We start from the raw sequence: 14,963 nt of genomic DNA, 5'->3' as shown, positions 1-14,963 counted from the left end.
AAGAACACTTTGACACAGTACTAAACAAAGAACCACCTGTCAGGCCTATAGAGCCACACGAAATTGAAACAAAGCAAAATGACAGAGAGTTCGACATCGGAGCATTCCAACCAACAGAGGTGAAAAATGCTATAAAATCAACGAAAAGTGGGAAAGCAGCTGGTCATGATAGGGTAGTTGTAGAGCTTCTAAAGACAGGTTTGGAAGAGAGAGGAGGAGTTGACAAAGTTGTTCAACAAAGTGAAAGAAGAGGGTGTAGCACCAAAAAGCTGGAGCAAAGGACTAATAGTAAAGGTACCCAAGAAGGGTAACTTACGTGAGTGTACGAACTGGAGGGGTATCACACTTTTACCAGTCATAAGTAAGATCTTTGGCAGAGTGTTGATAAGTGGAATTAAAAAAGGAGTTGACAGCATCTTAAGGAAGGAGCAAGCAGGGTTCCGAGAGAACAGAAGTACCATCGAACAGATTTTTACTCTCAGGAATATACTGGAGCAAGTCAATGAATGGAATGCAACTCTGTACACACATTTCATAGACTTTGAGAAAGCATTTGATTCTATACATCGCGAAAGTCTATGGAATATCATGTCAATATATGGAATCCCAGAAGAGCTTATCTGTCTGATAAAAGCAATGTACAGCAACTTTGAATGCGCAGTCGTGGAAGAAGGTGAAACAACAGAATGGTTTCAAGTTCAGTCTGGAGTAAAACAAGGGTGCACCATGTCAGGTTTTCTTTTCTTACTATCAATTGACTGGGTCATGAACAGAACTACAGAGGGTAGGAGAACTGGCATACGATGGAAGCTCACCTGGGTCTTAAAAGATCTTGACTTTGCAGACGACATTGCCTTATTGTCATCTAGATGTGTTGACATAGAAGATAAGACCAGTAGGCTTGTCGATGAAGCTGCCAGAGTAGGACTTAAGATTAACGCGAAGAAGTCAAAAGTTATGCGAATAAATGCCAGAAACGACCAAAGAATAAAACTAAATGATGAGCAGGTAGATGACATTGAGGAGTTTTTGTACCTACAGTACCGCTCAGATATACGTTAACCAAAAAACGCGCATAATACGCGTATAAATTTACCCGTATGTGCGTATAAGTATACGCGTACGTGCGTATAAATATACGCGTATGTGCGTAGAAGTATACGCGTATGTGCGCATAAGTATACGCGTATGTGCGTATAAGTATACGCATATGTGCGTATAAAAATGCGTATATAAGCACAAACGCATATACGCCTCTGTTCATTAGTATGTATGAGCTGGCTTATTGTCTTTCTATTGTTAGCGGGTTATTGTTCTAAAGAACAGCTTGACAGCACTAAAAACTACACAACCACGAACTCATGAAGACTTCTCCCGATACGCTGTTGCAAGTAAACGCGAGTTAGATAGAAAGCATGTGCTTATCGATATAAACGGGTTATCCTTTTCAAACGGAACTTTCATGAGCAGACGAGATGTTCTTCATCACTTACCAACACTACATCCATCGCAACTGCTTTGGAATGTGTTCAAAATAAATTTAATACCGGTGTGTCGTATTTCAGCAGAATCAACAAAGAAACCCGTTTGTGAACAGCGTTCTGAATACGAACCCACACAGGATGTTTCTTTTATGGCTTGCACCATCGATAAACAAGTTTTTTCTCAGAAACTTTTCCATTCATTATACATACACGTAAAAGAAGTTCTACCAGGGCATTTTAATCGTGTTGCATTACCTGTCACGACTACGTGTTGTTCCGACTCATGACTGACGCGTATGCAAATTTTGATGAATTTGACTCGCCTCTAGTTTAGTTAAAAGTTTCTAAAATTGATGGTCACGATAACTAAATCTCAACACAGCAACGCCGCCTATGTCAACACTTTCTTCGCCAACTTTGTAGCCTGCGAATACAGCTGCCTCTCATCTCTGTCGTCTGATTTGCCGTTTCGCGCGAAACTCGACTGTTTACTCAAAGATTGTGAACATTTGAAACCACGTGTTAATCATTCGACTAACTTTTTATTTAAGCTTGTAAAGATTCGCTTTGCAGTTGAAACCTTGAAATAATTATTTGGTTAAAAAAAAAATTACTGTTTGAATAAACGATCTGTGTCAAGTAGAACCGGAGGTATAATTTTTTCGACAAGGTCTTCGGAACACTTTAGACAAACACCTCGCAAGCGACTTGCCGACGCGGCTGCCGAAACAGAACTTTTCATTGAAGAAAAAAATAACTAAGCGTGTGCAAAGCGCAATAGAAACTTTGATAAACAATTATTTGGTTAAATAAAAAGCATTTTACTGTTTGAATGAACGATCTGTGTCAAATATAACCAGAGATATAATTTTTTCGACAAGGTCTTCGGAACACTTTATACAAACATCTCGCAAGCGACTTGCCGACGCGACTGCCGAAACACAGGACTTTTCCTTGAAGCGGCGCACCATTGAAACTTTGATAAACAAGTTTTTCGTCAAGCAGCATTTTACCGTTTGAAGAAATGATCTGGGTCAGATATAACCGGAGATATAATTTTTTCGACGAAATCGATCTTAAGCTAAGACACTAATTCAGACAATAAACATTTCGATGCGACGTGCGTGTTTGTAACATGATCTCCATTAGCTTTATTAGACTCTCAATGAAACACAAAGAAAATTTTTCGTCGTGAATAACAAAGACACATCAGACGCGCACGTTTATGCGTATATACGCGTATAAATATACGCGTATGTGCGTATAACTATGCGCGTATGTGCGTATAACCATACGCGTATGTGCGTATAACCATACGCGTATGTGCGTATAACTATACGCATATGTGCGTATAATCATATGCGTATATGCGTATAAAACGCGTCTGCGCAGTTAACGTATATCTGAGCGGTACTGTAGGTGCACTGCTGGATAAAGAAGGCGGGGCAACCAAAGACATACAACAGAGACTTAGTAAAGCCAGACAAACTTTCTGTAGGTTGCGAAGAATTTGGGACTGTAACGAAATTAGCAGGAAGACGAAAGTTCAATTGTTCAAAACAATTGTCAGAGCAGTGTTGATGTATGGCTGCGAAGCTTGGAAACTCACGAAAACAGAAGCAAAGAAGCTGGACGCCTTCCAATACAAATGCATGAAACGCATACTGAGAATAAGATGGCCACAGACCATCTCGCACCAACAAATCCAGGAGACCACAGGAGTGAACAGAACGAGTGATGAGATCAGACGCTGAAGATGAAATTGGTCGGGCATATATTGAGGAAGAACAGAGAGGAGCACTGTGTTACAGCATTGGAGTAGAGGCCAGAGGGGAGGAGGAGACCAGGTCGACCAAAAACAACATGGAGGAGAATGGTTGAAGACGAAAGACGAGTAGCTGGGTGGCAATCATGGACGGCTGTCAGAGCCTTAGCAGCAAACCAAAGTGGATGGAAAGAGAATGTCAAAGCCTTATGTGCCTTATGGCACGAAGAGATATAGAGATAGAGAGATTGACAGTGCAAAGAAAACAAAGCAATATAGGTCTTCAAAGCCTGTGCACCCAAATGCCCCGGTCTCAAAGACACATCCAGAGTGGATAAAGTTTACATTACAGAAGCAGAGGCTGAAGTGTGCCCAGCTCGAACAAGCACTGAGTGGAATGCTTGCAGAGTTACAAAAGTCAAGCATGGAGATTGACAATGATCTTAACAATGACTTCATGCAACTCCTCGATTCAGCACATACTAAAATAACTCCATTCATGAAGTTATTTGGGAAGAACAAAGGAAGCTGTTTAATAGGAGCAGTTCCGGAATGCGCTATCACCCCATGATCATTAGGTTTTGTTTGTCTCTGGCTGCTAAGAGTCCATCATGTTATGAGGAACTACAGAATAGTGGAGTGCTAGTTTTGCCAAGCCAAAGGAGGTTGGAATTTCTTGAGTATCTGAGAAGGTGGAAGGAGAGCACTGAGAATAGGCCTGGAAATTAGTGCCAAAATCCAAGAGCACACATGTTCCTTTCCTGGCAGACCTATAAGGGCTTCTAGCTTACCGTCCAATCTACCATTGAGCCCACAAAGTTCCTTCTTCGAGAGGGCATGGACTATTTTCTGACAGAACGCTTCTGTCAAGACCCTGTAGAAGAGTTCTGTGGTAGCAGCGACATCTAGGTAGACGAAGTGACAACCCAGACATTAATCAGTTTGGTTACAATAGCAATACTATTAGAATTGAGAGGTCAATTTCATGTCAGAGTGGAAACACTAGAGGTAGAAAGGACAGAAAGAGAGGGTGGGTGCATGTAACAGATGAGAAATTGCCATGCCGGAAAAAGCCTAAACCAGAGTTACGTATATCTGAACTTAATTAAAGTTTAATATTGGAGTGGATTTCATAAGGCTGGAGAAATAAATTGAATTTTAAAGTACAAATAAGAGGGCAAATGATGTGATTACATTCAGTTCTGCCAAACCATTCACAAAGTTAAATAACAAAAAAGTGTCAGTCTAGGAATTCTGGTATGTTTTCGTGATTATGTAAAGCAAGGGATGACATTTCCCAAACATTTAACAGTTTCACAGGATTAAGTTTGGTTTTATAGGCAATGGTCCATACATGTACACAGTTCTATCAATAGCGGTTATAATGGTTGAGCCCACAGTGAGATATTTGTTTTCAGAATCATATGAGTGAGGCCATTGGATAACAATGCTTGTTTTCTCATGTGCATGGAACCATAATAACAGCTATTGAATGTCACCATAGAATACTATCATTAATTTGAAAACCCAGTTCTTTTTGCTATAGTAGTTGCAAGCTAAAGTTAGAAGTTTACATAATGCAATAATAACACAGTCAACAAAGGAGAGATGGGGTTTTTGCATTTTTGCCATTTGTATATTATATTTGCCAAATATATTTCGGTTTTGTCAAGTTAAAACGGCCACAGACACTATTGACTTCCAGTAATACTGTAGTGAAACATTGTTTATACAAACTTAAGCACCATACTAGCATTAATTTGAAAATCCAGTTCTTTTTGCTATAGTAGTTGCAAGCTAAAGTTAGAAGTTTACATAATGCAATAATAACACAGTCAACAAAGGAGAGATGGGGTTTTTGCATTTTTGCCATTTATATATTATCATATTTGCCAAATATATTTCGGTTTTGCAAAGTTAAAAAGGCCTAATACACTATTGACTCATACAGTACACTATTGTCTTCCAGTAATACTGAACTGAAACATTGTTTTGTAAAAACTTAAGCACCATAATAAAATGCTTGAAGTGATCACCACGTGATTTTCAGTGTCTTGCTTTTTTTGCTTTTGTTCTTTTTTTTTGTTAATGAAATATTACATCACTGTATTTGAGAAATCAAATTGCCAACTTGGATCACTGATAATGTTCTAAATCCTCTTGTAAAGGTCCATTATAGGTAAAGGATGGCAATGGCCCATCTGAAGCTATAAAGAATGCAAGCATTTATTATCTGATCAATATTACGCTGAGTTATATATGTACCATTAATTGTAACCAAGTGCAAAAAAGAACTAAAAAACAAAGGCTTCAAGGACTATAAATGAGACCGTTCAAGGCTGTTGCCTAACAGGAGCCTGGTAGCCTGGGGCTCCCAAAGAATAGCTCTGGGTGCCTTAATTTTTCACAGCAACACCTTTCACTTCATATGTTGGGCTCCTAAGTTCTCAGCGTTTAGCTCTGAGGACCCCTTTAAAATTTTCTTAGGCAGCAGCCTTGCCATGTCCATCTTTCCTGCCTTGGTTGCTGATCACTTTGGCTCCTACCAATTTCCTTTCGTAGTGATTTGGACTTGATTTGCTTTGTTTGGATCTTGTACTTCTAAATAAAATCATTTGCAACAGAAAATGCTCTAACTCGTACATATAACTTAACTATGGCATACAAAACTTCCTTGCTGACATGGCTGTCTGGTTTAATGCCTGTGTCTGTAACCATTGAATTAAAATTGCCTAGAATGTCACTGTCACTGATGGCCTTGTGTGTTATGCCAGCAAGATCGAGACCTTTCAAATCAACATTTGGTGTAAACTGCCTAAACCAGCCTCTGTCTTTAAAAATATTTTCTGTGCAGGCCCTGTAATACTCCATAGTCCACCACGATTCAAGCTTGAGACAAGTTTTTGATGGGAATCACCAGTGTGATCCACCTTCCCTGCTACTGGCTCTTGCATGCTTTTTGTGTAGTTTATGGAGAACATCTCCTCCAAGATATTGGAGACCAGCTATTTCTATTTCTTTAAGAGGAGTTGTGGAGTTAATCTTTTCTGGCTTTTCTCTTTGCTTTTTACAGAAAGCGACTAAGCCATCAGCAACTTTAGTAGACAAAAGTGTGGCTTCTCGATAGGCCACGGAAAAATCTTGTAGATTTCATAGGCACTGTAGCATAATATTTGCTATAAAACCTCTAGGTTTCCATTCTTTAAGAAGTCATCATACAATGTTTTTAAAACAGAGAACTCCTCAGTGCCTTCTAGGAGCGGCTGATATTTGTAGCTATTTAATTCACTCCTCAAACTTTCTGCAAAGACGTCGGATGCATTTATATTACGAACTGCTCCGGGCATTCTCTGGCAATTCATTTCTGAATTACGGTTGTTTCACCCGAAAGCCTGTTCCCGACAGAGATTCGCCTGAAGCTAAAGACGATTCGCCCGATGATACCAATGAAACTAACAACATTAGGACAAGGCACGTGAATGTCGCTTATTAATTTTTGCGATTCCTCGCGAAAGACTCCTTATTCACTTTTCGCCGGTTTGATAGAAAGTGTCATCAAATGTTCCGATCAAGTAAGATCACCGTCGCTGATAAACAACTCTGTCCACGGATTGAAGTGAAAAAAAGAAGCGAGATTTTAAGATTGTGAGTTTTTTATTTAATTTTTAAATCCTATTATAAATTAACAGTGCCATTACATTATAATATTCTAACCCAAACCGAAATACCTTAAATTATTTATGGTGGACGCTACAATGGTAATGTTGTAATGACCGAAACTTAATCAACCTAATTACTAAAACTATCGCTGATAAATGTCATTTCTTGATGTAAAAATACGGCAAACCTCATTACTTTATCTTTTACTAGTTCCATTACATTCTTATATTCTAAAATTATATTCAATGGGTACTAAATTCTGAATGCATTCGTAACCTTACAGTCGAGCTATGTCACGCGTTATCCGCAAGACTGCAATGAACATCCGAATTCCTATTTGGAGCTATGGAACAATAATTCATCAAGCTCTTTAAATACTTGTTACTTTTCAAACACTAATTATTTTATAATAAAGCGAAAGGTTATAGCTAACTACCTGCGGGTAAAACCTTAAGCCACGGGAAATTCAAAATCTCGAGATCAAAGTTTAAAACTGGCACGCAGATTTGAAAAACAGCCCTAATAACTGGAAGTTAAGACTCTAATTAATCACACCTAACTACGGCGGACTGGTCTGACTAAGGTATGAACATGCTTTCAACAGCTGAGCAGCTGTCTTGGCATTGGATGCATATTCATCCCATAGATCAAAGATCTTGGCCTGAAGGCGAGGATATACTCTTCTATGGATCCCTCTCAATTTTCCATCGGACACCAACCGAACTTGAACAGCAATCAGCATGACTTCTTTGAAGAAGGCTAGAGCTGAACGGCCGCAGAGATGCTTCACTTCCAGAACGACTGTGTTAAGCAACTCTTTGTCTCTCATAACCACCTCTTGTCTTGTACGTTTTGCCACAATCCTGACAAACAATTTCTTGCTTTTGGGCCTATAAATTAATAAAGAAAATCAAACTTAAATACGGCTATTATCTCTTTCTATGTACAGTGTAACAGCGGAGTCACAATCCCTAATTAGCACAAATTAAACTTACCTCACTAACTGTTCACGTAAACTGCTCCTCTATTTCTTCGTCTTCTTCCAGAATGTCTAAAACCGTCTCAAAATCGTCTCCCCATACGAAAAGTTCGTCTGTGCTGTCCGCCATATTGTTTTCGAGTGTGCATCTTCGCAATCACCTGACTAGTACCTTCAACGTAAAAGCGCGTTCTTTTGTTTAATTGAAGTTCGCCGGCTTTCATAACCAGTCTCGCTCCACTAACTATGCCTGAACTAAAAACTTTCTTTGGCGTTAACCCTGGTCAATGCAAAATAGAAAAGTATGGGTTGAAAGTACTTGAATGTAAGTTGTTTTTTCTATTTTTATTTTTTTCAGATGAAGAGTGGGAATTGCGGTTGAAAGGTAATATTACAGTAATTAGGCTATTCCTTTAGAAGACACATTGCAAATAATGCGAAACAAGGGGAGCAAAAAATATCCTACCCGGGAACAATATCCTACCCAACCTCGTTCCCAGGGTCTCTCTCCACTGCCTCCATTGTCGTTGAGAAAAGACCCTGGTTCACGTTGGTCACGTGTCTTCCAGAATCTGGGAGGTTCACCAAATGTGTGTTAGGGGATGGGTGGCAGTAGGCTTTGTCGACATTGCAATTGATTTTGTAGCCAGATGACTATCGACAAAACCTTTGACCGCGGTAGATTATGTACTACACATATGGAATTAGACGTGAAAAGCAAAAGGTTGTGGTCAAATCGATCGGACGCCACAAAAAATATACTTGCGTCATTGAAGATTTCTCTCTGTGTGAAGGTCCGGGTCTACGAAGAATGTTAATAGTTTGCAACAATTTTAAAGAAAAGAAGATTTTGTCGTGCGAGAAAACAAGCAAAACGTTTAACCGTGGGAGACAAACATGTTCAGCGATCAGCCGGTTTGATGTTATTTAAGTTCTTTTGTCACCTATTAACATGTGCAGGGATTTTCTTTTGCTCTCTGATTTTGAATGTTAAACAATGTGATTCCTAAAGTCGCAATCTTGTACAGCGAGTAGACAGTTTTGACTTATGGTATTTATATTTCAGCAACTTCGTGTAATTGTCGATGTCGTTAAGATAAATATTTTTGCCACTGCACGTGCACAGCGCTTTAATAGCGTGTATCATGTATTTTTAGCCCCGGTAGAATAGAAGATACAGTTTATCAAGCAAACGTAGTGTTTGGTGTATTCTTTTATGTTAGTGTATCTTCTGGAGAAGCAACTTTATCTACTAACGAAATCAATTTTTGTGAACATCAATTGCCGCTCGACATTGAAGTTGTCTTGTCGGTCACAAAAGTTCTTGCTTTTAGGTTGACTGCTTTTGTGGGAATTCATCTTCAGTGGGAATACATGTATAACATCAGCTCTTTTGACCTTTTTGATACTTATATTGTAAGATACAGATTGCTTATTTAAAAAATACCTTGTCAAACGAATACCCTTTCGCCCAGTTGCGGTATCAAAATATAACGAAAACTCTACCCCGGCCCAGTGAGAAATGTTTGTCGACGAGTGCCACGTGACCATCGTGAACCAGGGTCTTTTTCTTAACGACAATGAAGGTAGAGAAGAGGGACCCTGGGAACGAGGTTGTATCCTACCACAATACAAAAATTTACAAACAATGGCTAGTACTTTGTTGTATTCATTATCCAAATGAAGAGTCCCCAACAAAGACTCATTTGACCCTTACTCCTGTATTCGTCAGCATCCTGATTTGTTCAAGGAATTATGGTTTACACTGCATTTTTTTCGGTTATGAATAGTCCTCATCTATCTCCTTTATTTTGAATTTCTCTGGCTCTTGTTTCACAACGACATGGTTAGAGTCAAAGATAGCATAAACATAGCATCATTAAGAAAAAAAAAACTGATCTGCTCCTATTTGCCTGTAATTTAGTCTCAGTAAAATCGTAAATTGGGGGCCCAAATTAACAGAACTCGTCAACCTGTATAAGTCACAGGGTCCTTGAGAGTATCTCCATGCACTGGCAGCACATATCGCATGATTCATAAAGTTTGCAGTCAATTTTTATGCTTCATGCTTCATTTATAAGACTGATATTGTTGCCAAGGCGTACGTTGCTTTTGTGTGAGCTCTGTTTGCTGGGAGACAAATAGTACCTCATATGCTCTCTTGGGCTAGACCCGTTCATTTAAAATCAGCATGGCTACCTAAGAAATACACAAATATAGAAGATATGATCCCAGCAAAGGTGAGGGCACACCCGCCATCCACAAGAAACTAAGAATAGGGAGGGGAAGGGGAAAATAATCTTAACTGTCTTGAATTAGTGAAAAAAGCCGTACGCCTTATCTGCACTGGGTAAGATCTACAGAAATTTCCAGATGACACGAATGCCCCAACTGCATCATGGCAAGTAAATAACTAAGCCTGTCACACCCAGCATAAATCCATGCATGTATGTCCTCTGGGAAATACTTTCCTTTTTTTTTTGCCGGAGAAAGTGTTACACACAATTTTAACCAATCGAGGAATGTCATGTTGAAAAGCAGACTGGGGAAGGTTGTGAATGATCAAGTAGCAAGCTCCTTACGGAGACAAGTGATAGATTAATTCACGTCAGGTGTTTTGCCGAGATTTTAAACAAATGTCTGTAAGGACACTTGACATTACAAAGACACTTGGCATTACAAATATACCACCCTAAATACTGGTTAATTAAAATTAGAAAATAACTAAAAAAGAGCAAAAAGAAAAACAACAAATATGTTAAAACCCTCTTAGCACTTACCATTTTGTCATGGTTGATGTTGTCACTCGCAAGATAAGGAAGTCATGCTAGGACGCAGTTCATGCAGACTGCACCGTGCTGTAGATCTGTTAATTACAAGCCACAAATTGGTCATGGCATGACCAAGCTTATCTTCGATGAGAAGACAAATATGCAAACAAAAACTTTATGTCGGTTTTTGCTTTCGATAAATGCAAAAGGCGAAGACATAAACGCAACCGCTTAACTAGATTAATTACCTGGTTAAAGTCCATCGTCACAGTTAGTTTTTATAATCCACAGAATTACAGGATCATAATTGAAATTCTTGAACGCGTAATATATACTCAGTGGCTGTGAGGTCTGAAATTTGAAAGACTAACCGTATTTCAGTGGAAAATTCTTTCAAAAACGTAGACTGGCTCGATTCGGGAGAATCAGTCTAGCCCTCTTGTTTATTTCCATCTTAAACTTTGGCTTACACTTGCTTACTCGGATGAAAGGCTTTTCGTTTTTTGATCAGGTCCCAGGAAAATCTAAGACGATTTTTTTTTAGAATGCTTAAATTGTGAAGAATGCAAGAAAAGTGCGGGATACTGGAAAAGTTTGGTATGTTGAGAAGGAAAATTGACCATTAAAAGTTATTCTCGGAGCGAAATGCTAGAAAACCTTCGGAACGGGGGAAGTGACGTAGTTCTACTTTTGGGAAGGGTGAATCTTTTTTTTATACAAAAAGATCTACTATCGTTTGAATCTTGTAAATAAGGGTATGTTTTAATGGAAAACCTGTGTTCCTTGAAGGTCGGGGGAAGGAAATCATGGTAAATAGTTAGCGTCAAATGAGTTGACAATGAAGGTCAGCAATTGAACACATTGAATAGGTTCCTTAGCTGATGTCTTTCAAATGTTAACCCTAGACAAGCTAAAAATGAAGAACAACGCAGCACAGAAAGAAATTTTGGTTATATACAGTACAGTGGTTACTACCTAAGGAGGCAGCAAAATGGCTTTGCATAATTATACCGTTATCTGAATGGGTGATTTTCTGTCCTATATTATAGCAAGTGGTGCTCAAAGGTTCTTTCAAAGTACCTTTGCCAAAAGTCGCATTACGTGACAGTGACCCGTGACAATCAAAGCTAATCATAACTCAGTCTTGCTCATTTTGAGAGTCTCAGTGTTTAAGATAATGACCTCAATAATTCTGCTGAACAGGAGTTTAGGTTTCATTTCCGTTTCATTTTAATTGCGCCACTATCTTTACTATTTTAGAATAAAATGAAAATGAAGTACTAAGCCTTGGGCGATTAATGGAATTGAAAGCATCCTTGGGGTGAAAAGAGCCTTTTCCCCTTTGCATGACCTGTGTTTTCCTTAGAAACAATGCGAGTAATGAAGAGGTGATATCTTTTTGGTGCTGGTGCAGGGAAAGTCGCAAAAATCTGAATGCTTCTTTGCACTCGAATTTTTGGCAAGTATCCCCGATTCACCATTAGAAATATATCATCTGTTCATTTCATCTGCCAAGGTTAACAATTGCCATGTCAGTCATTCATTTCAGGATCAGAAATGTACGGCACCTTTCAGTGAAATCCTTCCATGTGCACTTCTATTGAAACCGTGGGAAACTTAATGTTGTTGTGAAGGACTAAAACAATGTGGATGTTCTTGTCATGGCAGGCCGGCGTGACCAACTTTATATCTCCAGTAAAAGGAATGAAATGCAAAAGAAAATACGAAAGAATAAAAATAAATAAATAAAAATGGGAAAAAAAAAGAAAGAAACATGAAAGCCAATCAATTAATTTACCATCCATTCATCTTGTTGGAGTTGATACTCAATAAGACTTGATTATATCAAACACTGGACTGGCCTTAAATAGACTATAATTATAAGTATTTGTGGATCTTTTTTGTATTCCAAATGGAAAACCCTTTAAACCTGAAAAAAAGGGACGTCTTTTGAATGGGACTCTTGATGAAAATAATTTATTTTGAGTACCCCCTAAACTTTGGAGCGACGTACCCTACCATATTAGATAGAGGTGCGTCACATGTTTACACGTCCATGTACCAAACACTCGAATATTTGCAAGCTTTTTCTCAATTGGTGGTTCATTCGAGCCCCTAAACTCACAAAAAGAAAAAAAAAGACCTGATGTTTGAAATATGAAGTGTTTGACAATTAGTTGGCATTGTATTTGATATTTGAGATGATCCTGGTAACGAGGTCTATCATAATTTATTGTCTTAGCAACTTCGACATCACCTGATCCTCGAGACTTCTTATTGTTCAAATATGCCGTTTTGTCTACATGATAAAGACAACAATTTAAGGTTTCAGAACAAAAGCAAACCAGACCAGTTTTTAAAATGGAGAAGGCGAGAATTGAAGTTAAGCAGGCCAGGCCTCAAAGGGTTAGATTAATTGTCTTGTGCTTGAAGGCTTGTTATGGGGACTGGTAACAGGTAAAATTGAACCATGCATTTTACACTTCCTTCCATGCCATCGAGGCTATAAAGAGACATCCCTGATGAATCTCGCTCTGATCGACTACAGCCAAAGTGTTTATGTTGCTATCACTTTCCTGGTCAGAATTACATTAGTTTGGGGTTTTGATAACACAAATGTACTTTTCTGAGTGCTGGCACTGATTGTGGCTTCTTTCGATGTCAATGGTGCACATAAACTTGACACATTGTGTTTAGTACATTGAGAATAACCCAAACCTTAACCACATTTTGTGGTAATTTTTTTAATACAAAATTGAATTTAGAAGGTATTTTTACGCCGCCAATAAGCCAACCCCTCTTGCAGTTCTTCTTAAAATTCCTTAATATAATATTAGTTAAATGAGATCAATCAAGAGTCATCATAACATGCACATGAATATATATTTCTTATTTCAGTCCTAAGACGAAACAGGGAACGTAAAAAACGAGGTAACGTGTGACGTTGGTTATGTTGTTTTTGCGTAGAGCGAGTAGTACAAGAGGCGGGCAGGAGCCCTTGAGATCAGGAGGATGGAAGGGTTCAGGAACTCCGAAAAACAAAAAGTGGGAAGTGCATCTCTAAGAGGGTGCGGAGCGATAGTTACATGTAGCTACTTTTCACCAAATCAAAAACATAAACCCAGCAATGTTTTCTGCCTTTCGTTGAACGCTGTTCTAAGCCGGTTGAACAAATTTAAATTTCCAATATAAGAAAACATTAAATTGTACCCAAGGCCACTTATGTCCAGAAATGCAAGTAATAAGATGCACGCCCAATTTTGACATCCAACACGAAGGTATTAATAAACGCTTTTCATTTAACTAATATATTCCTATTTTTCACATTGCCATGTTACCACCAATAGCGTAGCTCCTACTCTACTATAAAAACTACACGTAACCCAAAATCCCTCGATTCGCTCTGACGAAGGGCTAACGCTCGAAACGTCAGCTTTTAGAATCTCTGTACGGTGGCCAATTTACATTATCAACTCCGTTGAATTAACCAAATTTTTGTATACTACTTCCCCACCGACGCAGCACCACAACTTTTCTTTACAAACTACCCCTTCATCCTTTTGTTAAGCCTACGTTTTTTCTGCATGTACCGATTTCCAACAATAAAGTAAGGGTAAAGGGCAGCGTTATTTTTAGCTTAGGGTAAATGCAGCTTTGTATTCTTACTTGACGACTAACATTTATGGGACACTTTGTGACATTAATTGTCTGTATTCCGAGACACAAGTGATGTGAAAGTGGGGAGAAGAGCAAGTAGAAACTTCGTGATGCGTATTGAAATCTGCACCCATCTAATTAAGGACATTTTTGGACATATCTGAATCACACGGCAAACATGTTGAGTCCCGAGGGATTAAAAACTTTAATTTAGAAGACCGAAACCGAAAAACAAGACTTACAAACTATGAGTAGTACTTTGTTGTGTTCCGTATCTAAAAGAAGAGTTCCCATTTCGGACTCATTCTACCCTTATGTTGGTGGAGTAGAGGAAAGATGAGCTACAAATGTGACCATCCACGGGAAAACCAACAAAAAGGTGATGACACGGGCACGCGTGCATGACACGGCACACTGAGCGTGACATACAACACGCCATATGCGCATATTTAATGAGTAGCACAATAGATGTCACGGTGGCTTTTGTTGTGCACACTGAGACACTCCAAACCTTTTGTTTAGCGTGGCGTGTTGCGTGTCAGATGCGTGCCAAAACAGGCACCGTAAAATTGCAAAAGTAATGCAAACGAAATTCGTCGAAATTCGTCCTTTGTTCTCGCGAATTTTCGACGAAAAGTCATCGAATT

At 38.8% G+C, this 14,963-nt stretch overlaps 1 protein-coding gene and 1 pseudogene across 2 annotated transcripts in view; one reads left to right on the top strand and one right to left on the bottom strand.

Moving 5' to 3' along the window:
- LOC138057278 (uncharacterized) overlaps window positions 1–14,963 on the top strand; it is a 121,491-nt gene that overhangs the window by 53,501 nt on the left and 53,027 nt on the right. For both annotated transcript variants that reach the window (XM_068903325.1, XM_068903324.1), the window contains exons 7-8: window positions 8,247–8,273; window positions 13,558–13,590. In XM_068903325.1, coding sequence (XP_068759426.1) covers window positions 8,247–8,273; window positions 13,558–13,590 — 60 coding nt within the window. The remainder of the gene's footprint in view (window positions 1–8,246; window positions 8,274–13,557; window positions 13,591–14,963) is intronic.
- Window positions 6,039–6,611, bottom strand: LOC138057651 (uncharacterized; annotated as a pseudogene).

This window comes from Montipora capricornis, chromosome 7, assembly GCF_036669925.1.
Source record: "Montipora capricornis isolate CH-2021 chromosome 7, ASM3666992v2, whole genome shotgun sequence".
Taxonomy (NCBI): Eukaryota; Metazoa; Cnidaria; class Anthozoa; order Scleractinia; family Acroporidae; genus Montipora; species Montipora capricornis.
The sequence above is the reverse complement of the archived record's forward strand: the minus strand, read 5'-3'. Positions and strand labels throughout refer to the sequence as shown.